Below are 26,420 nucleotides of genomic sequence, written 5' to 3'. Positions count from 1 at the left end.
CAAAAACCGTTGGTTTAGTCAGAGTGGTCAAAACATCCTACGGTTTTCGGCCTTTTTTTTTGTTAGAATGGGCTGTCCGTTCAGTTCAAATGATCGGGCCATTTAACCAGAACCGGACCCTGAACGGTTTGTTGTCCAGTTCAGTTTTAAAAACCTTGGTATGAGGCATGACGATTGGTACCGAAATAATGGAGACTTGAGTATCTTGCCACAAAAACCGACCACCTAATGCAGCTAACCGAGTTCCTGTCCAAAAATAAAAGGAAAAAGAGAAAAAGATAAGAGAAAAGAAAACCCACCCTTCACAAAATTGGGTTTTCTTAGAAGTTGACATTTGAGTTGATGGAATTACCAGGTTCCCTAAGATAAATATGATCTGTTCTTTTTTTTCGATCAATTACAAAATCTGGTATCTTATATCTAACAAATCCCGACATCCACTAAAGATTCCAAGCCATATGCTCTCCAATCTTGGAAAGGATGAAAGAACGATCACTGATATGGTCAATTACGACCACCAACACCTTACCTTTTTCATTGGGCCTACATAACTCGAAATCTTCACCTTCACATCTCCAAATATGAGCTTACATGGAGCTCCATTCAATTTTTCGATCATAGGATGACTACCCATTCCTGCTCTAAAATAAGATCCAGCATTAGTAACAGGTAGAACTCATAAATATCAGCTACAGAAAAGTAACTGGTTAAAGGAAAGATCTTACAAAACAGATAATGACGAAGTAAATTTGGATATAAGATTCACCTCAAGTCAGCATTTGTTTAGGCTCAGTTCGGTAGTACAAATACAAATATGTAGTGTAAAACTTTGCATTTTTATATTATTTTTTATGTATTTGTGCTGTACATATTTGTATTTGTACTCTAACAAAACTGAGACTTAGGCTGTGTTTGGTTGCTGTGCAATTTTAGTTGCATTAGTACAAATACACGAGAATGCAAATTCTGGTTTAATTTTGTTTTAGGTGTTACTTTATTTTGCTCCAAGTCTTGCTTTACTACATTTGTATTGCAATCAAACAAAATAAGGTAAAATGTGAAATAAAAATAAATCATAATTTGCACTAAAATCATTTGCATTGACATGGTTTTGCATCAGTGCAAATAAATTTGCTTTGCAACCAAACACAGCCTTAAGGAAAAACTGATTTTCATTGTTCAAATGCTACAGTATACACTAACATTTGCCAAGAAATACATGTCCAATGTCCTTACACTATGTTCCCACATATATGAGCCTACTTATGCTCGCATTTATGAACCTGTAGTAATATAGGGAAGCATGCAGCCTAACCAAAAAGGGCAGCATACCATGTTGGGCACAGGAAAAATAATTCAATCGGACCAGACTGGAAGTCTTCAGACTAGAAAAGTTCTCTCCAAAAACAGAACAAGATGAGGCAGCTATAGAGGTGAAGTAGAAGTCTCAAATCAGTGAAGCTTCGGACCCAGCAATTGCTTGGTGGAATTCCATATAAGAGCAAAACCTTATTGAAGACAGGGAAAGATTAACACGTAGCTTCAAATGAAGAGTCAACCAAGGTCCAAATGCATGCAAATTGACTACCTACAGCATTCAAAGATGGTGAAGAAGAAAAATGAAGAATATATGGATGCTTCATATAAATTTTATCGCTCAACCACCAGAACTGATTGTTGCCGGGGAGAAAATTCCTAAACCATTTACTCGAGTAGCAGATAAAGCTAGTCTGCTCAAATCTTATTGGCTTAGGAGGCTTCTCTAGAGCCAAAACTTAGTTGACAAGTCACCGTTGACGAGTCACCTATCCAAAAAAAACTAGGGGTCTTTTTGGTTCGTGGGAATCCCATTCCAATTCCTGGTGGAATGGTATTCCCACATTTGAGGGAGTGGTCATTCCCTCCCCCTCAGAATCCATTCCAGCCATTTCTAATTCTGATTCCCATATGAACCACACAGGCAGGAGGAATAGACCATTGCAATTCGGAGGGATTTTGACTCCAATTCCAATTCCGATGGCAAATCAAAAGGACCCTAAGTGAAACAAAAAATCCTTCATGAGTCAATCTTGGTGATGATACTAAAAAAAAATACAATTATGTTTGTTGTTTTTATTCATGTAACAAGTTTCAGAGAAAACGCCCTTGCTACTTGGAAATTTAGGCCTCATTATTTTTCAGTAGAATCCAGACTGCAACCAGTTTATCCCTTATAACAGAACTTCTTGTTACAACTTCCCAATTTTGCCATAAATCATCAAAAGAGGAGTCTGAGAAAAGGTCTAACGATGTAGTCCAATGTATAGCCCTATTTACAACACATTCCCACATTGTCTCCTCATTTCTTTACATATTATTGAAAATTCTGTTGTTTCTTTCTTCCCATACTGTCCAAATCAATGCAGTCCAAGCACATCTCCACATGATTTTACCTCCTCTCTGCAACCAGCTAAAGATCGTAGGGTCAAAGAGACTACCAATCTGTGGGAGCATACTCCACCAAAAAGACCAAAAATCTTTTCTAGATACCTACAACAAGAGGGCGGGATACTAGAAAGTGGTAACAACTTTCTTTTTGTTAGTTTTGTGTCTTTGGGAACCTTGCTGTTGTGGTAGTGGGCTCAGGTGTTATCTTAACACCCCTATTAGTGTTGTAATCTGCTTTTTATTTTATCAATAAATTTTTCTTTTACTTTTCAAAAAACAACTTTCTCCATTTAATTTGCAAAGGGTACACCAACATGGGGAGATACACAGATTGTCTTCTTTTCTGCAAGACATCCAAATTATTAATTTTTCCATGAAAGACTTCCCAACATAAAGCCCCAACCTTGGGAGAATGGGTTTTGACCAAATTTCTTTCACAGGACAAGAAAGGATGCACAAGAGAAAACTTCCTTAAGATGGGGAGTCCAAAAGTCCAAACCCAACAGTCTGGCTTAGAAAAATCCAGAAAAACAGAATAAAGAATTTGTAGGAGTGAGATTGCCTTGACAAGCTCATGATCTCTCACATCTCTCCTTAGGCTGCATTTGGCATTCCTTTTTTTTTTTTTTTTTTTTGCTGTTAAAAAGGAGACAAGTCCTTAAAATAAGGAATGCCAAATGCAGCCTTAGGCCCAAGTTCCAACTGACCCCAGTCAAACACAAACCAGTGGATAGGTTCATTTTTTTAACAAAGAAAGAAAGGGATCTTTAAAGGTTGAGTTGCCTATCCAAGGTTCTCCCAAAAGAGAACTTTATCTCCATAGCAAAACCATCACACCTGATAAGGCTTAAAAACCAAGGAAGCACTCCACATATGGACTTACAAGGAAAAGCCAAAATAGCCCTCGAAGATACCCCAATGTCCCAGCCATTGCCTGCACTTCCATGAATATTGCCAACAACCTCTTGCCAAAGTCTTCCCCACTCCAAAGGCCATCTATAAAATCAAATATTTTATAGATCTTGGAAAATCCACTGTGTTTCTCAAGTAAATTACTGCATGTATTAGCTCATTTGATCCATCAAATTACTCCATGTTTAGTACCAACTCCAAATGTACGAAGGTATTGACTCCATCTTCAAGAGATGACTCCTAGAGAAACTAGTTGTGTTGATTCTGTTAGGACTTATCCTCTGTTGATAGCAGGTACTTTATTTCTTGGTTAAATTTTGGTTTACTGAATATCTGTTATTATTTCTATTGTTCTTTCTTTCTCCATTGCCGAATCATTATCTCCAATCCTTGTTAATTTTCTTGATCACTCACTGTTCCTTTATTTATTTGTTGTTCCAGTTTTAAATTTCTCTAGTCTTCGAACAACTCATTGTATATTTATTTCCCTTTTCTTTCTTAATTGTTTTTTATATGTCTTTTCTTTCTTAATTGTTTTTTATGTCTTTTCTTTCTTAATTGTTGAAACCACTTTAAAGTTCAAAGAAACCATTCTGTTGGGTACACATAAGCAAAGTGTCAAAAACAAAGCAATCTGAGTTTTCAGCTTGATATAGATCATTCCGCTATTTTCCCTTTATTCACCCTTATTTTTACTCCTTTAGGCCAATTTGCTTATGACATACAACCTTTGCAATTTCAGCCTTAAACTCATCTTTAACTTATGCAACAGCTCTTGTTTCCCTTAGCATTTCAATTTTAGAGAAGATCAATCCAGCCGACTACTATTGATTATTGTATGGACTTGTCATATAAACTCCCTAGAAAGATGGTCTCACTGCAGCCTGCAGGAGGTGCAGGGAGAGCAAATTCGTATTGGATAGAAAGACGTAACTGAGAAGGTGCCAGATTTGCCTGCCATCCAAATACAATCCATCATACTGAGATGTATATAGCAGCCACTAAGAGCTTCCAACAGCTACTTACAAGAGTACATCCCAATCATTCACATTATGTCAAAAGCATTGGTGTACCCATACCTGCCACCCACTACTTTGTCATAGTCTTGAATTGTGGCATCTCTATTCAAAGCAATGTTAAAGAAGGCTGTATACACTACCTTTAATGGTGTATCTCCACAGCAAACATCCTTCCAAAAGTGAATGTGATTCCCAAAACCTGATTTACTAATAGAGTTCATCCATGGTAGTACTTCCATACTAAGAAATCACCTTCTATGATGAGATCATAATAATTATTAATAGTGTTCATCCATGGTAGTACTTCCATACTAAGAAATCACCTTCCATGCTGTATACACTACCTTTTGAAATATTGACGCTTTTTTTTTTTTTGTGCCTAGCGGCCGGACCCCGTGCCACACCCCTCGAGGCAAGCCCAAACAAGTCCCACACTAGGTCTTAAATTCTTAGTTCTCACACAAAAAAAAATAATGATTTTATAGTTTAAATTGCTTTTTAAGAAAATATTTTATTAGGATGAATGAATGAACAACATTACCAAATAGGGGGTTCTCGAAGCTCTGGTACTATGAATTTGAGACTTAACGTGGACTTGTTTGGGCTTGCCTCAAGGGGTGTGGCACAAAGGCAGCTCGTAGAATCAGGAATGTAATATGTTTTACATCACATTAGCTACTTGAAGTGATGCAATTGAGAAAAAAATAAGAGATTGTGGGTTTTATATATTTGATTTTATTTTTAACTTCTCATTTGAATATGGTTTGCATGTTATATTTATGTATTTTAATTTTAGATAATAGGTTTTTTAAAACATTTATTTGAAAATTTAAGTTAATATTTTTATTAATATTATGTTTAACAATGTTTTGGTTTTTTTTCATTTTTTATTTTTGGGCATTTTTTTATTTTTTTTATATTTTTATATTTTAGCTTTTTTATTTTTTGCACGTTGCTTAAAAAGGTGTGTGCCTTGCCTTGCGCCTCAGGCGCAATTTGACCACTACACCTTTTTTGCAACTTGTGCTTTTAAAACACTAGTTGCTCCTGAGAAGCATTGCACAAGAAAACTGAGTCATCTGTGTTAGAATGTTAGAGTGATGTTTGGCTGATAAGAGTTCTTATTAGCCCATTCTTATGTTTAACTTATCTTGTAACTGAGCTTGTGTTAATGGGCCTGGGCCTAATCCTGTTTAATGATTTAAGTCATCTGGGTGTCCCATCACTAATCAAGGGCATCCCAGTAATTTCTTGTACCTTGTACCATATTCATCTATAAATAAAGGACTGGTCGACTGGATAGAACAGTTCGACATTCTCTTCAGTTCTGTGGTTCTCTTCTCCTCCTTGCTACTTCGAGTATAGCTCTTCAGATTACATGGTATCAGAGCATTAGCTCCTTCCTGGTTTCAGCAGGCACACTCTTTTCTCTTGCTGACCTTTCCTCTTCTCTCTTCCTTTTCTGGGTTGCTGCAGTGAAGACCTAGGAGTGTAAGAGAGTAAAGCAAGTTCGAACCTAGGGTTTCTCTTGGTTGTAGGACTCAAGGGAAGTAAGACCCAGAAGTAGATGTCCTACTAGATTACACCAGCAAGTAGTAGCTATTGGGATACTAAGAGAGGTCTGTATAGGACAGACCTGGTTGAGGGCTGCTTCAGCAGTCCTAGCACTAGCCGAGAGGGGGAGAGCTTCCTCTACAGTTGCAGCTTCGTGCTCCAGCAAGACTTGTGCAGAACAAGTGGTAAAGACTTAGCTACTTCAACTTCGGTTGCAGTCTTGGTGCATCAGAACAAGTGGTAAAGACTTAGCTCCTTCAACTTCAGTTGCAGTTTCGGTGCATCAGCTTCTACAGTTGTAGTCTTGGTGCATCAGCAAGACTCTTACAGAACTGCGGCAACCTCAGTTACAGATTTTCTTCAGGTCGGTTATTAGCCCTACTCTTGGACTGAACTGGTTCAGTTACAGACCTTTATCTTTTACCAGAACTGCAGCAACTTTTGCACCACACAGTTACAACCTTAAACTTTTACCAACACTGTGAACTGGTTCAATTACAGACCTCTACTTGCTACTGTACCCGTACTGTGAACACAGTGACCAATTTGGCCAGTTCTTAACAGAATCACCTATAGTACTATGAACAACTCTTGGACTGAAGTCAGGATGTCCTCACTATCCGGTGAAGTTTCCTCTAGAGATAACAGACCTGTTACAAGGTCCTCAAACCTGGAAAACCCTAATCTGCACAGCTTGCAGATTACAAGTGTGCTGCTAGATGAGTATAACTTCAAAGAGTGGTCTGTCTCAGCAATGCTGTTCATTACCTCTCGTGACCTCACAGGCTATTTGGATGGAGACAAGAAACAACCAGAAATTGGCAGTCCTGAATACATCGTGTGGCGCAAGGAAAATGCCACAGTCATGTCTTGGTTGCTGGCCTCTATGACTCCTAGGGTGGCCAGAACTGTTCGTCATTTCCCCACAGCTGCTAAAATTTGGGAGAAAGTATCTAAGACATATGGCCAGAAAAAGAACAATGCTAGAATCTACAGGCTGAGCCAAGACATTGCAGCCTTAAGGCAAGGAGACTTGTCTGTGGCAACCTACTTTGCAACACTGGAAGGCCTCTGGGAAGAGCTTGACCACCATTTGATCTTGGATTGGGAAAATGCTAATGATAAGGGGAGGCATGATAAGCAGATTGAGGAGGGCAGAGCCTTCAAGTTTCTGGCGGGTCTTGACCCTGTATATGAAGGTATAAGGTCACAGATTCTAGGGAGAGATGAATTACCTGAACTTCACCATGTCTACTACCTGGTGAGGAATGAAGAAGTAAGGAGAAAGGAGATGCAAGTTGACTTCCAGACACAGTCAACAGAACTACCTGGAGAACATTCAGCCTTAGTCTCCACTAAGGGGAATAGATTTTCAGACAAAAAGTCCCTCAAGTGTACACATTGTGGTGGTGAGAAACACACAAAGGAGAAATGTTGGGTCCTGTACCCTCATCTGAAGCCAGCTGCTCTGAGAAAGGACAAAAGGCAACATAAGGGCCACACAGCAAGTGGGAATCTTGCCACCAACAACAGTAGTGACAACTCACAGAGTATTCAGACAGTGTCATCTTCCACCGCAAGGCAGGCTGCCGACTCCTCTGGACCAAGTACTTTGGGCTTCACAGCTAGTGAGGTAGAGGTTCTCAGTCGGGCATTAGCCCGTCTGAAGAACAATTCTTTAGCTTCCACCTCTCTTGCCAAATCAGGTACAACCTCTGCATTTAGTGCATCTAGTTCCATTAATTCTACCTCTTGGGTGATTGATTCAGGAGCCACTGACCATATGACACATATGTCCTCCTTATTCTCCACATATCATCTGTTGTCTGGCCAGGATAAGATGAGAGTAGCCGATGGGTCCCTCTCCACCATCTCTGGAAAAGGGGTGGTTGACCTAAGCAAGGATCTCTCTCTTAAATCAGTCCTGCATGTTCCTAGTCTTACCTCAAATCTGTTGTCTGTTTCAAAGCTTACAAAAAACTTGAACTGTAGTACAACTTTCTTTCCTTCTCATTGTGTCTTCCAAGACAGATTGACGAGGAGAACGATTGGGAGTGGTCATGAGTATGAGGGCCTCTACTATTTTGATGAAGATGTCAGCTCGGCCTTGCAAGCTTCTACTACTAGTCCGGAAAGTGTGGAGTCAATAGCTAGGCTGCACTTGTGGCATGCTAGGCTAGGTCATTTGTCTTTTTCTTCCTTAGCAATGTTGTTTCCCGAATTATGTAAGGGCATTCTGAGTCAGAGTTTAATTTGTGATGTGTGTCAAATGTCAAAACAATGTAGATCAATGTATCCAATTTCTAGTAATGAAATTCAAGCCCCTTTTGATTTGATTCATTTTGATGTTTGGGGTCCTTCACCCATTGTTTCCATTGATGGCTTCCGTTACTTTATCAGTTTTATTGACCATTATTCTCGGTGCACTTGGATTTATCTGTTGAAAGGACGTGAAGAAGTTCCCCAGATAACTATGATGTTTTGCAAGATGGTTGAAACACAATTTGATAAAAAGATCAAGCAATTCCGTTCAGACAATGCAGCTGAATACTTTGAAAGATCCCTGAACTCATTCATGGAAGATGCAGGCATGTTACATCAATCATCATGTGCTTACACCCCTCAGCAAAATGGGGTTGCTGAGCGCAAGAACAGGCATCTATTGGAGACAGCTTGAGCCCTTCTTTTCCAGCACAATGTGCCCAAGCAATATTGGTTTTCCAGGTTTGAGGACCTATAATTTCTTGTACCTTGTACCATATTCATCTATAAATAAAGGACTGGTCGACTGGATAGAACAGTTCGACATTCTCTTCAGTTCTGTGGTTCTCTTCTCCTCCTTGCTACTTCGAGTATAGCTCTTCAGATTACAATCTGCAAACTGTAGCAAGCGAATCTCTAATATGTTCTCTCGCACCGTAAAACCCTCCAAAAAACCACCTAATACTACTCTCAAAGTCAATTTTCCCAAAATATCCATCACAAAGAAATAGAAAGGGAAACAAGGGATCGCCTTGTCTTAGACCCCTTGAACTCCTGAAATGACCGCAGACCATGCCATTAACCAAAATGGAGAATGAAGGAGTTGTAACACACACCTTCATCCAATTGATCCAATTGGAGCTGAAATTCATCCTCCTTAATATATAATCTAGGAAACCCCAATTTACTTGATCGTAGGCTTTTTCAAGATCCATTTACACAACAGTTCAGCTCTTTCACTCCTAATCCGGGAGTCAATTAGTTTGTTTGTTGTTAGAACTCCATCCGCTAGTTGTCTTCCCTCAACAAAAGCACCTTGGAACTCTGAAATAACATAACCCATGACTGTTTCAATCTTTTTGCTAGCACTTTGTATAAAATTTTATAAACACTACCAATAAGAATGATCGGCCTGAAATCCTTAAGTTCCTCGGCCCCTTTTTTCTTAGGAATTAAAGAGAAAAAAGTAGAGTTTAGACTTCTTTCTAAAGCAAATGAAGAATAAACTCTGAGAAGACTGCCATTGTATCCCTTTTAGAAAAAAAAATCCAGCATTTTTTGAAAAACTTTATTGTAAAGCCGTCTAGGCCAGGGGCTTTATCCCCTTCCATTTCATTTATTGCTTCCCACACCTCCTGTTCTGTGAAAACCCTTTCTAAATTTCTCGTCTGTTCTTCGAACAAACTGCTGAATTCTAACCCATCTACCTTAGGCCTTCTCTTCAATACTTCCTTATAAAGCTTTGAAAAGTAACATTCTACTACCTCTTTAATTTTTTCTTCTTCCACCACTTCCCCTTCTATGACCATCTTCTTTATCATATTTTCTCTTCTTCTAGCATTTGCCATTTTGTGAAAAAAATCTGATATTTTTATCACCTTCCCTCAGCCATTTGACCTCTACCACCACTTCATTTCCACTCAGAAAGCAAGTTTGTCAATGTTTGCTTTGACACTCCATCTCTTTCTTTTGTCTTCCTCTGAGATTTGTCCATTCTCTTCAGCTTTATCCACCTCCATTATAATATCTAACATTCTTTATTCCTCAACTCCACCCCTTTAAATTCCAGTTTCCTCCAAACCCTTATCTTCTCCTTAAGGCACTTTATTTAACTTCTTGCTGATCCTTCAAAGTGGAATTGAGACCACAACAACTCTAGTAGACTCACAATCCTCCTCTAACTAGAGGTTCTCAAATGGTACTCCACAGCTGCCCAAACAAATTGACATGTGATCCGAAAGCAAACAAGGAAGAGACTCCATGGAGAGTGGCCATATTTCTCTTCCCAATCTGTCAAAACCACAAATCCATCCAGTTTTGCTAATATTGCCTCCTCCTGGTTGTTTGTCAAGTGTATTTCATTCCTAGTAGTGGAATATCCAACTCCCATCTATTCATAAACTCCCCAAAACCCCTTTGGCCCCTTGGGACCCTGTTTCCCCCCTTTTCTTATGTGTAAATCTGGTAGTGTTGAAATCTCCACCCACCACCCACAATTTCTCCCAAGTTTCCTTAACCCCATCCAATACCGCCCAAAACAAACTCCTTAAGCCATTATCTTTTGGCCCATAAACCCCTGCAGAGATCCATTCCCAATCAACTTCACACAAATGGAACAAAATGGACAAAGAGAAAATTCCTTTAATTTTATCCTTCATTCTCAAAACATCTGGATCCCAAATGATGACCAGACCCCCTACTATAACAATTGATGGGATGAGGTCCAATTCACAGTTTCTACTACCCCAAATTGATCTGATTTGAGCTTCTTCCATGTTTTCCATTTTGAACTCTTGAAGGCATAACACGTCTAGATTCCACTTCCGCACTTGAGCACTGATCACTATCCACCTACAACCAGAATTGAGGCCTCATACATTCCAGGAAATTAACTTCATGATGTCAGATTAGAGAAAGAAAACTAAGAGAGCAGTTTACCCCTTTACCTCCTTCTGTTACCCTCATCCCTGCCTGGAGTGCCCACTTTATCATTAAATCCCCAAGAGTCCAAAAAGTTCCCTTTCAGTTTTTCTGCCCTTCTTTCCTCTCTCCACTAAAATTCTCCTCTCAACTTCCATTAGATAGCCTTTTGTCATTTCCTCCATACCCTGTTATGAGTTTTTCTCCCCTTACCTGAGAACACCAAACTATTTTCATATGTAACTGATGAACTCCAAGTTTTTGTAGGTACAACCGCCAATGGTTGTACTTCAATGCTGTTGTCTTGAGTCTGCATCCCTAGCAGGTCACCTTCGACCTCCTTTGTAGGTGTTTCCGATGATCCTAGGTCGTCTTCACCCCCAACTTCTTCAGGATCTGATGGTGATAAACCTTTTTGACCCTTCGATAAGAGCATATTTTTTGAGTTTAAAACCCATACGTCTTGGCTTATTGACTGATTGCCCTCCCCCTAAAAAGGAGAAACAAGAGGTTCTTCTCATACATTCTCAGATGCTAAGCTTGTCAAGTTTACCTCCTCCCTCTGGTTAGCATCTACAACATTTTTTTTATCAGAACAGGAAACTTTATTAATGATATGAAACTATGTGAAACTTTAGGTACAAAAGGGGGAGGTAAAATGTCTTAACTCCCCACCAACAGAATACAATGGAAAAAATTCAAAAGTTAGCCCAAAAGAAAGATTCCCTATTCACCCCTTGCTTGGCTAACCTATCAGCAAATGAATTAGCAGCCCTCCTCACCCAGCTGTAATGCAACACAATATCCATACTCAGCCATTTGAATTTTTTCTTCTCATTGATATAACTCCACAAGCTATTGCCTTCTTCCTTTAGCCACCTAATCACCACCTCCGAGTCACCTTCAAGGACCAAACATCTGATATTCAACTCCCTTGCTCTTTGGATACCTTCCATGGCTGCAAGAACCTCAGCCCTAAGAAAGTCTCCTCCTCCAATTGGGTCTGAAAACATGACAATGATAACCCCATCCTCATTCCTAAACACTCCCCCAATCCCTGAAGGCCCTGGATTCCTTAAGCAGCTACCATCAAAATTCAGTTTTATGAACCCAGAGGGAGGCGGGGACCAAGAAGGACTACGAGTCCTCTTACATAGGGCAGAGGAAGCTATCTCTTTCCAATTTCTTACCAGATCAGCCACAGAAAAACCTGAGAACAGCTCCACAGTTTTCAACCAATGGGCTACCCTTAACAGAATTAGATCTAATAAGTTTTCCATGGTTCTTTCCTTCTCTGAAAATATTCGCAAGTTTCTTTCTTCCCATAGTGACCAACACACTGCTGCCCCAATGCTTCTCCACATAATCTTCCCTCTCTTCTCCGACCATCTGAAAAAAGAAGAGAACAAGCTTTGGATGCTCCTAGGGGGAATCCAAATACACCCAAAAAGTGAAAAAACCCACTCCCTTACTGTTTTAGCAACCAAACAAGTAACCCATAAGGTGGTAACCAGTTTCCCCATCAACTTTACAGAGAGTACACCTATTAGGAAGTAAACAAGAATTGGGTCTCTTTTTCTGAATTAGGTCATTTGTGCTAATTCTTTCCAGGAAAGTTTCCCAACAAAAACTACCAACCCACGGAGGAATGGGCCTACTCCAAATTTCTTTAACCAGGAAGGACAACCCAATAGGGTCAGAAGGCTGAGTTAATGTCTCAAAAAACGAAGCACAAGAGAAAATACCTGATGAGGAAGGAACCCAAAATCTGGTGTCCTTATTAGGGTCCAAGAAAACATTTTTAAGGATAGCTAACAAAGACATGATGTGGCCCAAGTCTATAACCCTAATTGCCCTTCTCAAACCTAGGTTCCACCCAAAACCAGAAGGAGAGCCTGAAGGGCATAATAAGGATGATATGGGTTCATATTTCGAATCTGAAAGAGCATACAGAGAAGGAAATTGGTCCATCAAAGGTGAGTCCCCAACCCAATGTTGTTCCCAAAATTTTATTCTATAATTGGAGTTAAGACCATACCTGATCCAAGAGGAGAAGAGTGGAAGCAATTTGTAAATGGCTTTCCAAGGAGAGGGAGCTGTAGCCCTTGCCAAAATTCCAGGTTCCCAACCATTGCCTTCGAGCCCATGTATGCTAGCCACAATCTTTGTCCTCAATTTGTCTCTTTCCAATGGAAGCCTCCATAACCATTTCCCCAACAATGCCATGTTCCTTTTCCTAATATTCCCTATCCCAAGACCTCCTAGCTTCTTACATCTAGTTACCAACTCCCAACTCACCCTATGGTCCTATTTTCCCTCTCTAGGCTCCCACAAAAAATTCCTCACTAATCTCTCCAAAATGTTAAGACACCTTTGTGGGGATCTTAAATATTGAAAGGAAGTAAACAGGTAGGTTAGCTAGGGTTGACCTAATCAAAGTAACTCTTCCCCCCCCCCTCAAAGGAAAGATAATTTCTCCTCCAAGAAACAAGCCCTTTTTCAAATCTCTCTACCACCGGGTTCCAAAAGCTTACCTTCTTAGAGTTATCCCCCAAGGAGAGGCCTAAGTAAGTCATAAGCCAATCCAAGGTTGCACAACCTAACACGCTTGCATACTCACTTAGCTCCCTTTCCTTCAAATTCACACCCACCATACTACTCTTATCCAAGTTCACCTTGAGATTAGACATCTGTTCAAAGAGTTGTATTGCCAATTTTAAATTCCGAATCCAATTGATGTCCCCACTTTCACAGAACAAAATTGTCATCTGCAAACTGCAGATGTGTAAGTGGTACCTCTTCCCTTCCTACTCTCCAGCCTTTTATTAAATTCCTCGAGTCCGCTCTATGGATCAATCTCCCCAGAACATTAGCAATCATAGTGAAAAGAAAAGCAGATAGTGGATCTCCTTGTCTTACTCCTCTCGAAGCAGGGAAGAAATCCGCCACAATTCCATTCACCAAAATAGAATAGTGGCAACTCCTAACACAACCCCAGATCCATTTACACCAAATGTCTCCAAATCCAAAACTTTTCAACACCTCCAATAGGAAAGACCAATCAATGATGTCATAAGCCTTCTCCAAATCCAGTTTGCAGACCACTCCCTTTTCTTGGATTTCCTAAAGATCTCCAGATTCTCATTTGCAATCAAGATTTGATCAGTAATCTGTATTCCCTTCACAAAAGCACCTTGGTTAGGTGCAATTATGGTAGGAAGAACCTTCTTTACCCTTAGAGACAACACTTTTGCATTTATTTTATACAAACTATTCACCAGACTAATAGGTCTAAAGTCCCTTGGTTGTGATGCCTCATTCTTCTTTGGTACCAGAGCAATAAATGTGGAATTCAAACCCAGGTTAATTATTCCCCTTCCGTGGAACTCCTCAAACATTGACCCAAGATCCTTCTCCACAATATCCCAACAATCTTGATAAAAAGCCATTGTGAAACCATCTGGGCCTAGAGCTTTTGTTCTATCCATCGAAAAAACCACTTCCTTCATCTCCTCCAACTCAAATCTCTTTTCTAACCAGACTCTGTTTTTAGCACTTAGAGTCAGCCAATCCAAACCCTCCAACCAAATCTTTTCATTTAGAGGTTTTTTGAAAATAGATTTGAAGTGACTCACAAAGGCCTCTGCTATTTCTACCGGGTGGGATATGACTGCTCCTTCAACTTTTAGTTTTGAGATGAAGTTTTTCTTTCTCCTACCATTTTCCACTGAATGGAAAAATCTAGTGTTTCTATCCCCCTCCTTTAACCATTTACACCTAGATTTCTGCCTCCAACTAATTTCCTCCTTAAGCAATAAATCCTCCATTTGCTTCCTTAAACTCCATTTCCTCTCTCTGTCTTCTTCTCCAAAAAATCCCCTTTCTTCCTTCATATCCAGTTCATCTATCTGCTCCAACAGGATCTATTTCCTTTCCTCCACTCTCCCAAACTCCAACATGTTCCACTCCTTTATTTGGGATTTTAAGAACCGAAGCTTTTTGTGGAACCACATTCCTTCCCATTGTACTAGCGGATTAAAGTGCTCTCACCACTACCTGATTTTCTCAATGAAGCCCGGATGGATCAACCACATGTTTTCAAACCTGAAAGGGGCAGGTCCATCACTTCTCATTTCCTCCTTACACATCACTATAGGCCAGTGGTCCGAGGTAAGTCTAGGAAGTGCCCTAGATGTTAAATTACCCCAATGTTCCTCCCAATCCATAGAAAATATAAGCCTGCCCAGCTTAGAGCATATTGGACTTGATTGAAGGTTTGACCATGTGAACGTATTATTTAGGAGTGGAAATTCTTTAAGCTCAAATGTATCCACAAACTGATTGAATTTCCTCATACTTGTTGTCACTCTCTGTCTAGGATTGGTGGTTTCCTCTGTGAATCTCACTACATTAAAATCCCCTCCCACACACCATGGTCCATCCCAGAGGCCCCTAATATCACTCAACTCTTCCCACAAATTCTTTCTCTGCCAATAGTCATTGGGGCCATAAACATTTGTAAGTACCCATTCAAAACCATCTTCCACCTGCTTGAACTTTAAAGAAACAGAATGATCACCTATCAACTCCTCCACTCCTATTAGCATATCTTCTTTCTACAATGTCACAATCCCACCTGAGGATCCCCACGACGGAGCGGCAGCCCACTTATTCCCCCCTAGCTCTCCAAACACTTCTTACCCATCTGCAATCAAAATTCATTCCTTTGCATTCCAGAATTAATACCACATCTAGATTAAACTTCTTAATCACCTCTTTAATTGTTGTTCTCTTCCTCGCACTACCAAGCCCCCTCACATTTAATCCCTTTCCTTCTGTCCCCTCGCGCCCCAAACTTCTTATCCCCCTCAATATCTCTTTTCAATCTCTCAACTTCACTCAGTTTTCCTTCTTAACCTTTCTATCCTCCTTTTTTGTATAAAGGCTTTTATATCATTCGGGTTCTTCAGTTTACACCCTAGCTTTCCCACAAATTCTGCTATTGAATTTTCCTTACAAGTTTCCCCTTGTCCGACTTTTCCAAGCTCTCCACTACTACTACTCTCCTCATTCCTTATCTCATTCTCTACACCAGGAACTCTTTCTGCCCCATTTGTACCCACCCTTTGCAATTCATTCCTCTCCACTTCACTCATTATTCTCTCAATGATTCCCCAAAGCCTTTATCCCCGCATGTTATTCCCACTGTTGTCTCCCCCTCCTTCTCCCCTTGTATCCTCATTGTGGATTCCTATCCATGGGCCTCTGACTCTTGGTTGGAAATGGAATCTGGGACAAGGGACACAAAACACTCATTAGTAGCATAAACTGAATTGACAGAGTTGACAGAGTTACCTGGTTTCGACCGAGGGTTGTGAGAAAGGGGCAAATGAGGGTGGTTGGTTTTCAATCCCTGTAAAGAAAATTTGGATCTTTCTGTCTCCTCGATTTGGAGGGAACTATTCCCCGTCAAGTGGTCTACACAAAGACCTTTTCCCTTACCCGGATATTCACCTCTATGATGTACCCTTGTTCAGTTCTAGGTTAGCTTGACCTAACTCCTTTTTAGCTACTTGCACGGTGCTAAAGCTTGGTAAAGGCTTGTCCGTATTTGGGCTTTGGTCCACCTTGTTCGTGTTCACCGGAAACTCCAAGTCTTTCTTTTGTGCTCCCACCGTATCTCCGAGAAAAAGGATGCTCCAAGTTTAATGTCTCTCTATTTTGGCCTCCATGGAATCCTTCCTCTTCCAAACTATCAATACTAGCAATCTCTTCTGAACTCCCCTCTACATCACTTTCCGAGCTGCAACTTATCCACCCTTGGTCTTCCTCCTCTCTTACTTCTATTTTGTCTCTAATGTAGCACGAGATTGGGTGATCAACAACACTGAAGGTCTGCTCGTTAAAGTCCAGCCGATGGGTCCAACTCAAGGGATACTTTCCTCCTGATTGCGCTTTCTATGACTCATCATGTTCGGCTGACCCTTGCCTGGAAGAAGATAGAAGAGAGTTTTAGTCTACAACCTCTCTTAGTCTCTCATGCCCCACGTGACACCTTAAGTATTCACGTGGTCCACTAATGGTGGCATGTGGTCCAAGTTTTGGTTCACTCGCTCTCCCAACCGGTTCATATTGAGTTACATTGTTGAGACTCGCCGAGTTATTTCCCCTTCCGGCCACGTCAGCATAGGAAGGGCCACCAAAAGACCTTGTCTCTAATGCAAAGAATCTTGAATTAATAACTTTAAATGGTAAGCTTCGAGAATTGGTAACCCCCTATGACTGTTCATTCTCCTCTTTTACTCTATCACGCGCATCAGGTTTCTTCACCATTCCCTGGGTGCCATGTGTAGACCAACCTGCGACCTCACCATCGTTTCCTACCTCTATTCGTCTTCCCCAAAGAGATGCCCCAACTTCCGATGCCAGCCAAACCCTGTACTAGGTGCCATCGGAGAGAACATCAAAAGAACACGATAGGTTCTCATACTTAATCCCTGCGACTATGATCTCCACAGCATGCAAACTTCTCAGGTTCAGCTCCATTAGAATTCCCCCAAAGGCTCTAACAATTTTTCCTAAGGTCAATTCGTTCTAGAGATTAAAGGGAAGCCCTAAAAGTTTGATCCCGAGGCTACCATCATTTGGCTCAACTTCATTGCAACATGGAGCCCAGTTTTGTATTTGTATTAGTCCTCCATCTACTTGGACTGTATTGAAGCTCAGTTTCTCGTCACCAAAATCAAGTATGGCTTTCTTCTCAGTAAACGGCAATAAGACAGCATCACCTTCTAAGCCCAGTCTTTCTGCAACTACCTCTAAGACTTTCGTCCAATCCCCTACAGTCCTATCTGCCGTTAATACCATTCTATGTTCCCATTTGCCTCTCCCTTCTTCAAGTGCTAATTTCCAAAGTCCAATTGAACTTGCTACCAAGATATATTGACAAGATGGACTTTGCTTCTTGTTATTCTCCGGAGTACCATGGTTCGTTGGAACACTTTCACACGGCTTGTTATCCTTCTGTTCTGCAACCTTCCTCTCTACTTCCAAGAGAAACGCCTGAAGGTTATTGGCGAAGGAAGCCCAGCTTTGTCCCCTCTGTCCTTCCAGTATACAAATCATTTGTTTTTTGTTAGTGCCAAAGTGTTTTGTAACCATGATAAACCATCCTCTCTCATTTCTTCTTAGTGTTGTTTCATAGTTCTTCCCACAACAAGCCACTGAGTTTTTCCACCTTCTTCCCTAATAGTGTTTACTGCTCCATCAACAAAGCCTTTCAACTAGTAACATGCTTCCTTTGGTATGAATATCGTTGCCCTATTACCTTCTATGATTTTCAAGCATGCCTTACCTTTTGTCCATCCTTGCTCAAATAAGAAATGCTTAGCTTCAACACTCATCTCCATCCTCCACTTCCCCACCGGCCTGAAGTTTCTCTCCTCTCGTTCCATCTCCCTCAATAACCTCCAGACACTAAAGTTAAGCCTAATCCAGAATGGGATCCGCTTAGCATCTACAACATTTCTTTCGCTTAACCATTCCACTAGTGCTCTCCAGCCCTTCCGAGCTTCTCCAAGTGGCAACCTTTCATATATAAGCAATCCTTCCAATTTACCAACACTTTTAAGCGTCAAAGTTTCCAAGAAAGTGTCTTCATTCAAAAGTTTAAACATAATCTGGTTTTCCAAGTCATTTTTACCACCACTTGGCCGTTTTCCGCCCCCTATAATTAATTTCTATGCCAGGTGGTTCAGATATCCTACAGTCCTAGATCTTACTCGTACCAACTTCATCCTCTTGTCTCAAGATCCCATCTTCTCTCGTTTGTGCAATCACTATGTGGCATCCCTCATCTCTAAGCGTACCAATCTGGGTATCTCCATCCTTGGCTCCAACAGCTGTAGACATTTCCGATGATTCCATGGACTCTTTGTCCTTTTCCAAATCAATTACTTCTTTACCCTTTATCTTTCTTAGAACCTCTTCGCCTATACATTCTCCCTTTAACACCTTAAACGCCCTTTTTTATTAGAAACGGTAACTTCATTAATACAACTTAAGAATAAATAAGTACAGCTGTCAACCCCTAAATAGATGTTGGGCCCCCAGTAATCTTTCTTACAGAACTGCCTAGAACATTCTCTCCCTTACAATCCCTTGTTTAGCCAACTGTCAGCTAAACCATTAGCTGATCTCCTTGTCCATTTGAAGCATGCACCGATCTCCCTTGTTGTGTTGAGGATTTCCCTTATGGGTTGTCTATAAATTCAGGCTCCCAACTTACCAGATTGCAGCCACTCAATCAACAATTTAGAGTCTCCATCTATCTCAATGTGGTGTAACCCCAATTGTTTGGCTTATCTTACACCTTGAAGCAAGGCCATCACCCCCGCTCTCAATGAGTCCCCCACTCCTATTGGTCCTGAAAAACATAGCCACAGTTCTGTCATTTTCATCTTTGAATACTCCTATACCTAAAGGGCCCATGTTACCTCTAGAACTCACGTTGAAGTTCAGTTTCACTCCTTGTTGTGTTGGTGGGGACCACAATTCCTGCACAGTAGGTTTTATGGAAGTTGTAGATGCCAGGACTTCCCAATTCCCGTAAATGTCTTCAGCTGAGAAGTCTTTAAACAAATCCAAAGTTTTCAACCATTGAATAGTCATAATGATTATCCTTTCTACAATTTCCTCCTTGGATGTGTCCACTCCTTTAAAGATCCTATTGTTCCTTTCTTCCCAAACTGACCATTCATGCACCACTTCTACTGCTTCCTTGAAATCATACACTGAAGCTGCAATTTCTGGTGCGATTTTGGCTCGTATTGCAACCACATAAGCCTTCTCTCCGTCCATTAAATTGACGGCTGCCGGTGGACAGCCTCTCCATTTCACCTTCACCCGCACCCACTCGACTTTTTGTTTTGCTTCATCAAAATCGTCTGTTTCTAAGCAGCCCCCACACAGGTCTCTAATTTTCCTCACCAAACCTTCGCTCCACAAGTGAAGTCGAAGTCCAAAAATTTTTAACCAGTATGACTCTGAGGGCCCAGCTTCCATTTGCCAACAGCCCTTAGTATCTTCCCAAGGACATAAATTAAACAAAGCTCCTCCAGTGTTTCTTACTCCTATGTTTAAGATTCTTCTAGCTTCTGTTATTGAAGGTAGGGTGAAAAGAAATGTATTCTTCGCCATCCTTCTCATCCTAACCCCCAACGTTAAACCCCAACTTGTCAAGGCCCACACTTGCAACTCCTCAACTGAGAGTGACGTCTCCACAACCACTACCAAACAAGTTTCCAAAAACTGCTTTCTCTTGCTCTCTCCCGTACCGTTTGTGATTAGGTAGAAACACACTGTCCCTACCTTCAGCACCACCTTACCCTCCTTTGACCAAGTTGGTAGTTTGGCCATGTCTGCATAAGACTGTTCCACTTCTCTGTTCTTTTGACTACGCTTTTTGCAAAAATCTCTCCCTAGCCGCTATCGCCTATCTCGAAACCACCATAACACTTGGATTTCCATGGCCTCTTGATCTTTCCACCAACAAAACTCCCCTCTTTCTTTGTGAGAGAGAGAGGCCAAGAGGGAGAGATAGAGAGAGAAGTGATACTATAATCACTTTATATCCCAATGAACAGGTCCTTTAAGTATATAGTTAGTTATTGTAAAAATTTGACTTCGACAGATATTAGTACAATACCAATACTTTACTTGCTCATTTTGGAACATCTCTTATGCGCTAAAGATTTGAAATGCACATTCCCAACAAAAGCCTTTACTTTTGGAGGTGTAGTGCTAGCTCAAAAGGGATTTCGAGGAAAATGTTTGAGGGAGGAAACTCAAGTAAGGTCAAGAAGGAAACACAAGAGAAGAACCCTAGAATGTTCAAAGTCTAAATATTCTAATCCTCACCCTCACAAGATAAGAACATCTTCTTTAGAGAACTTAAAAAGCAGATGGAGTCCTCAAATTAAAAATCGCAAGTTATTAGAATCCAAAGAAACTTGCAATTATTTCCTCAGGCTAAGGCACTAATCTTGGGATTCTTTTAAACTAAAACATTAAAACTTGAGCAAAAAATAAATAAAAATAAAATTGAATTAGTAAATGTGGCAGAGTGTTCTAGTTCAGACATAGAAGGTGGACTAACCCAATGAAATATGCTGACCATAAAACTAAAATTTTGAAGACATAATCCCATATCAGTTTGCTGGCTTAATCAGCAAGCTAGATCCACCCAAAGTAAGACACCATAACTGTCTTGAATCCTGTGATCTATATTTCCATTGAGTCTTTTGACTTCATTGTTCTCTCTTTAAGTTGTAAATCATCATAAGCAACATATTAGAACACATAGGCATGATATCATGCATTTCACCAGTCTGAGGTGGAAGGCATAGTTCAGAATTCATAAGGTATAAGCCTCCTTGAGAGTAGGAATAGGTGTAGGAGAGCCATAACTTTTTAATCTTTATCACATCTATAATTTTTTTTAACAGTAAAGTATTATATTGAATATAAGTGATCAAAGATAGCTACACAGTGTAACCCATGCTCATTGAGATAGGAACTTGCACCTTTTGTCTTGCATGGATACTTTAAGACCAATATTTTTTTTTCTTCTCAGATTTGTTATTTTTTCTTCTTCTCAGTCATAAGGTTTGCATGAGGCACATGAAGCATTCCGGAGGTCATAGATCATAAGGTTGCATGAGACTAAGTGACTAACCCAAATTCAAAAGTATGTCCCAACAGAGAAAATGCATTCCAAGCAAGATTCAAATTATCAACACAATACACCTGATACATGATGTATCATATTGGTATCTAAAGACATGGGCACAGAGCACAGGTGGAACAGCACAACACCATTAAGGACCGCTAAAAGTTTCTAACAGCTAGCATAGGTCAACGAATTGCTATTCAATAACTCATCCAAACTTTTTGACAGTTTTATAAGCTGACCCGACAGTTTAAACCACCAACATATATCCAATTACACCAGCAGTCCAAGCTTGTTAGATCTATGTATTTATTAAACTTATAGGTCTAAGAATATTTCGTTCAAAAATGAAATTTTCTTAATTTTTTAGGAAAAAACAAAAATAAGAAAAACTAGCTTATTTTATATATTCTAAATGATTTTCAAGGTAAGAGAGGACTATAAGATGGATTTGTTAATGATCTATTCTATCAAACTCATTGACCTAACAACAATTTGATGTATCTTGTAATGAATTTTTAATAGATTAAAACCTGAAACGCTGTTTGATAATTAGTAAAGTTATTGTATGATATCAACATGTTCTAGACTCCCAGTATTGTTGATTGTAATGTATCTCTTCATATAAACTATTAAAATGTGCATTTTTTTGTGTTTATACCTTATTCATAATTATTTCAACCTTAGATTTAGCGCTTTGTTGATGTATTTGTGGGGATTGTAAGAGTTTCCCTATGTATCCATACATTTCCACCATATCCATGCGTATTCAAGCTTCATGATACTAATATTTTGAACTCGGATTCCAAGTTAATTTCAATTCAGAGGGGCATGCCTCCTAGAAGAAATGAAGGCCTTTGCAATCAAATTTAGTGGCATGCTAAAGAAAGTACATTACTAAATTCCAATTTCCAGGTCAAACTCGATTGAAAGAGCCAGAAACATGCCTCCTGGAAGACATAAAGACATTTGCATTCAAATTTTATGGTTTATCTTGAGATCAAATGGGAAGTGCTGAAAAAATCTACTAATCAATTGAAGCTTATCTACCTATTAACTAAAAATCATTTTGAAGTCTGCCTAGAATATCAGAAGGTGCTCCTACAACAATGGTTGAGAAAGAGAAGCAGAAGTTATAATTTAATCAACATAGTATTAAATTATTAATATTTTTCATTTACTTCAAAAGACTGTTGAATCAATACATCCCATAAAAGCATAAATAGATAAGGGTGGAACAGCTATCCTTAAGCTCCACAGTCATTATAAACCAGAGACAAAGTTATAATTTAATCAACATAGTAGTAATATTTTTCATTTACTTCAAAAGGCTGTTGAATCAATATATGTGGCAAAACATAACTAGATAGGAAGAAAAAACTATCCTTAAACTCCACAATCGTTACAAAGCACAGTCAAACAATTAAGAAATAGAACAGAGAATTAACTAAATTCAAGGATTTACCTCATTTCCTTGATGTACATAAGCTGTAGATATTATTGCTTTTTCTTACTTTTGGGCTTAGAGGGAATTTTTCCATATGCCATAAGCCTCGATTGTGATAGTTTTAGTTCTGCCTGGCGGCGCCTTCTCCTGCTTCTCCTAGATGTGGTGCCCACTTCACCATTCTGTTGCCCAGCCTCAGCTTTATCTTGCTCCATTACATGTTTTGCCAAAGTTGCAGCATGATCATCACCCTTTTTTCTGTGCTTTCCAGCCTTCAGGTTTCTCATATGTTTGCCTTGCAACTCTGACTTATTCTTCATTTTCAAGTTGTATCTCTTAATTTTTGGCAACTTCCATTCCTTTTCCCGGTAAGGAGCAATCTTTTTTAGAGAAACATATTGATTTAGTTCCTTGTCATCCATCATTAAAATCTCTGAAGCACTTAAACCATATCTCTGGGGAAGAACTGGAGTGTACTTGAACCTTGTCTTTAAGTCTCCTATTGTATCTTCATAATCCAATTTGTAGTACTCCTCCATTGCTTTATCAAGAGCAACCTTTTCATAGAGAGAGATTTTACGTTTCCTCTTGCGTTTACCTTCTTGGGGCAGTTCTTCTTCTTCTTCGTCTTCTTCTTGGTCTTGTGCATTCGAGAGTTCAACATCTTTCTCATCTGCTTTCCGTTTTAAAATTTTTTCTCTAGCTGCTAAGAACCCATCACCAGATCCACACACATCCCAACCTTTCGGAAGCCCAAGCAATTCATCTTCCTTGTCAAAATCCGGTTTCTCAATATCAACACTGTCCTCATCCCCCTCACCACGGAAACCAGGGTCAGCATCCACCGCATCATAGTAATCCACGTCGAATGTCTCCTTCATCTTCCTGTCGTATTCTTCAGGATCAAAATCCTCTTCTAGATCATCTTCATTCAAAGCGCAATCCCCGCCTTCAGCTATACCCGCGATAGCCCTTATCTTTTGGAGCTTATCCATTATTTCTTTCTTCTTTACATTCTTCAAGCGTTTCAGTTCTTCTTTCCTCTCGAGTTCTGCTTGAGCCAACCTCTCTTCCTTGCTCTTTCTTTGCTGCTTCCTTGCATTCGTCTTCTTCCGCACAGACCCCTCCGTGAAGCGGGCATGACCCAGAACCCGGTCTCCAGCACCCTCCTCGAACCGGAAATTGTACTCCGCCTCATACTTATCTTGCTTCTCTACCTCGTCCTCATCCTCCGAGATCCCATAAAGATCTTCTTCAGAAGATTTTGCACCTTTATTAGCATCCTTGTCGATCCACATTTTGTTCAGAAAGTAGTTCTTCAAAAACATCTCATTCTCGTCCAACTTCTCATCCTCACCAAAATACTCATCCAACCTTTTCTGAATTTCATTGATATCCTCATCCTCCCCATCCTCTACTTGGGATTTTTTCTTCTCTATCAGAAAATCCCCCTCGTCACCATCAAAATCCTCTTCGGCCGCATTTAAGAAAGCTTGTCGAAGCTCCTCTTGCTCCTCCGAGTAGCTCTTCATACGGGATTTTGAGTTATTATCATCGAATTCTGGGCCCTCTTCGATCAACTGTTTCGCAACAACATCTTTCAAATACATAGGCTTCTCCTTCGATGACTTGGGCTTCTCTTCTTCTTCTTCTTCTTCCTCGTCATCTTCTTCATCTTCAGATTCAAAGAGCTTAGTATCCTTCTGGTTAATTATCGGTTCCTTCTTCTTGACCTTAACAAGGGCATCTAAGAACTGTAATTCTCCTTTACCTGAATTGATCAAAACCTCCTCGTCTTCGTCGTCTTCAGATTCCGAAGAGCCGTCTTCGGAGTTATCGACCAGTCCCCTTTTCTTCAACTCCTCTAGTCTCTGCAAATCCTCTCGTCTTTTGTTGTGCTCGAAACGACGAGCGAATTGTTTGTCGATTTCAATCTTCGAAATGTTTTCATCATCTGAACCAGATCCCTCGAATAAATTCAACCCCATTTTTTTCCAGAGACAGACGACCGAATTCGATGCCCTGGCTTGATCGTCTAGGAGTTAGGGTTTTTATCTCCCATTATTAAGTATGAACCACAAAACCCTAAAAGCTTAACCCCCGGTTTTTTCTTGCTGTTTCGATTTAATATGTCGGAGCGAGCAAAGAAAATGACGTGGCAAAAAATTAGATGTGGGAATCGAATCCGGATCTGTTCACAACAAAATACTTTTCCATCAAGTTTTAACATGATCTGTACAGAAAGCCTTGGAAAGGTATAGTGTTATGAGCCGATCCGAACTGATGGGAGGGTAGGGATCTGCCACCAACAAAACAGCTATATCCAAGTATTCATGATGGATGACAAGGAGTCCGGATTTTCTACCCACACCAATTCTACACACACATTATAGCCACAATGGGAATTGGCATCAGCACCCTACAAAGCGTGGCCCATGACCCATCCCGGTCAAGTATTGGGAACATCTCCCCATGACAGGTAGGGGATATGTTCCCAATGCATGTTGAGACATGCATATAGGGTATTTGTGGGGCGCCAATCTCATCTCATGTTTACCTTGCATAGAACCATTTCCTCTAAATTGAGATTTGCTCTTTACAAAGCCCATCTCACACCAACCTCATAGATACATCCCACCATGTAATGGGAACATATTCAATGAATTATAACACTAGTACGGGAGACATTCTTTATGCATGACTGAGAAATGTTGTAAGGTCGATGAAAGGGGCATTGTATGGAGCAGATATAGATAAAAAAGGAGTGAAAGTTGGGTTCAGATTTCCTCATAAAATCTTCCATGCACCCACCTCCCATACTAGTATGTTTTCATTCATAGGGGGTATCCAATGCACAACTACAAGTGATGTGAGGTGGGTGTGAGGAAGAAATCCGAATCCACAAAAGTGACCAGTAGGTGAGTGCTAATACTAGCTAGTCAACCATCTTTTAGTATAACCAAGGAATTCAAATCTTTTGATGTCCGGGCCCCACCTTGAATTAGATGAAGTGATGTCTTATGCTGGTGTTAGCCCTACCCTAAAACCATGTTATAGGGTAAGGAGAAGATTAGGGTCTTATTCACATTATCAAAATAAATACTCAAGCTCCTCATTCTCTCATCTATTATTCCTAAGGTTATGTTTGATTTGAAGAAAAACTTAAGAAAAGGAAGGGAAAGGTAGAGAAACCTATACAAGTTTTGTAAAAGTTTCTTTACCTTTTCCTACTTTTTCCTTCAAACCAAACATTGCCTAAATGATACCATGCCTAAATGATACCATGTACTTTATGAAGGCTCATTTAGATGAACTAGATAATCTAAGACTCCTTTTTTGGTCACTTTTTTCAAAATATGTCTGGTCAAGTTATTAATTGTGAAAAGTCAAGTTGGTGTTTAGTAAGAAAATCCACCCCCCAAATTCAATG

The 26,420-nt window shown here is 40.0% G+C and overlaps 1 protein-coding gene across 3 annotated transcripts; it reads right to left on the bottom strand.

Moving 5' to 3' along the window:
- Positions 1-279: 279 nt before the first annotated feature.
- LOC148868897 (KRR1 family protein) lies at positions 280-25,308 on the bottom strand. 3 transcript variants are annotated; one of them, XR_016107457.1, is made up of 3 exons: positions 23,009-25,308; positions 1,333-1,508; positions 280-636 (listed from the first exon to the last, which is right to left on the bottom strand). XR_016107457.1 is itself a non-coding variant. In XM_088970935.1 (2 exons), the coding sequence occupies exon 1, from the start codon at positions 24,976-24,978 to the stop codon at positions 23,041-23,043; it is 1,938 nt and encodes a 645-aa protein (XP_088827061.1). In that variant the 5' UTR covers positions 24,979-25,308; the 3' UTR covers positions 280-641; positions 23,009-23,040. The 3 variants fall into 3 exon arrangements, 2 of the variants coding, with proteins under 2 accessions (XP_088827061.1, XP_088827059.1); XM_088970935.1 differs by lacking the exon at positions 1,333-1,508 and having other exon boundaries at positions 280-641; XM_088970933.1 differs by lacking the exon at positions 1,333-1,508.
- Between the last annotated feature and the right edge of the window lie 1,112 nt (positions 25,309-26,420).

The sequence above is a fragment of the Nelumbo lutea genome, chromosome 2 (assembly GCF_056320005.1).
Source record: "Nelumbo lutea isolate HS-2025 chromosome 2, American lotus-T2T, whole genome shotgun sequence".
Lineage (NCBI taxonomy): Eukaryota > Viridiplantae > Streptophyta > Magnoliopsida > Proteales > Nelumbonaceae > Nelumbo > Nelumbo lutea.
Note: the sequence above shows the minus strand (reverse complement) of the source record. Positions and strands in the feature narration are given on the sequence as shown.

Bases quoted from the DNA above. Each gene is read 5' to 3' on its own strand.
- LOC148868897 (XM_088970935.1), bottom strand. From the start codon at position 24,978: ATGGGGTTGAATTTATTCGAGGGATCTGGTTCAGATGATGAAAACATT.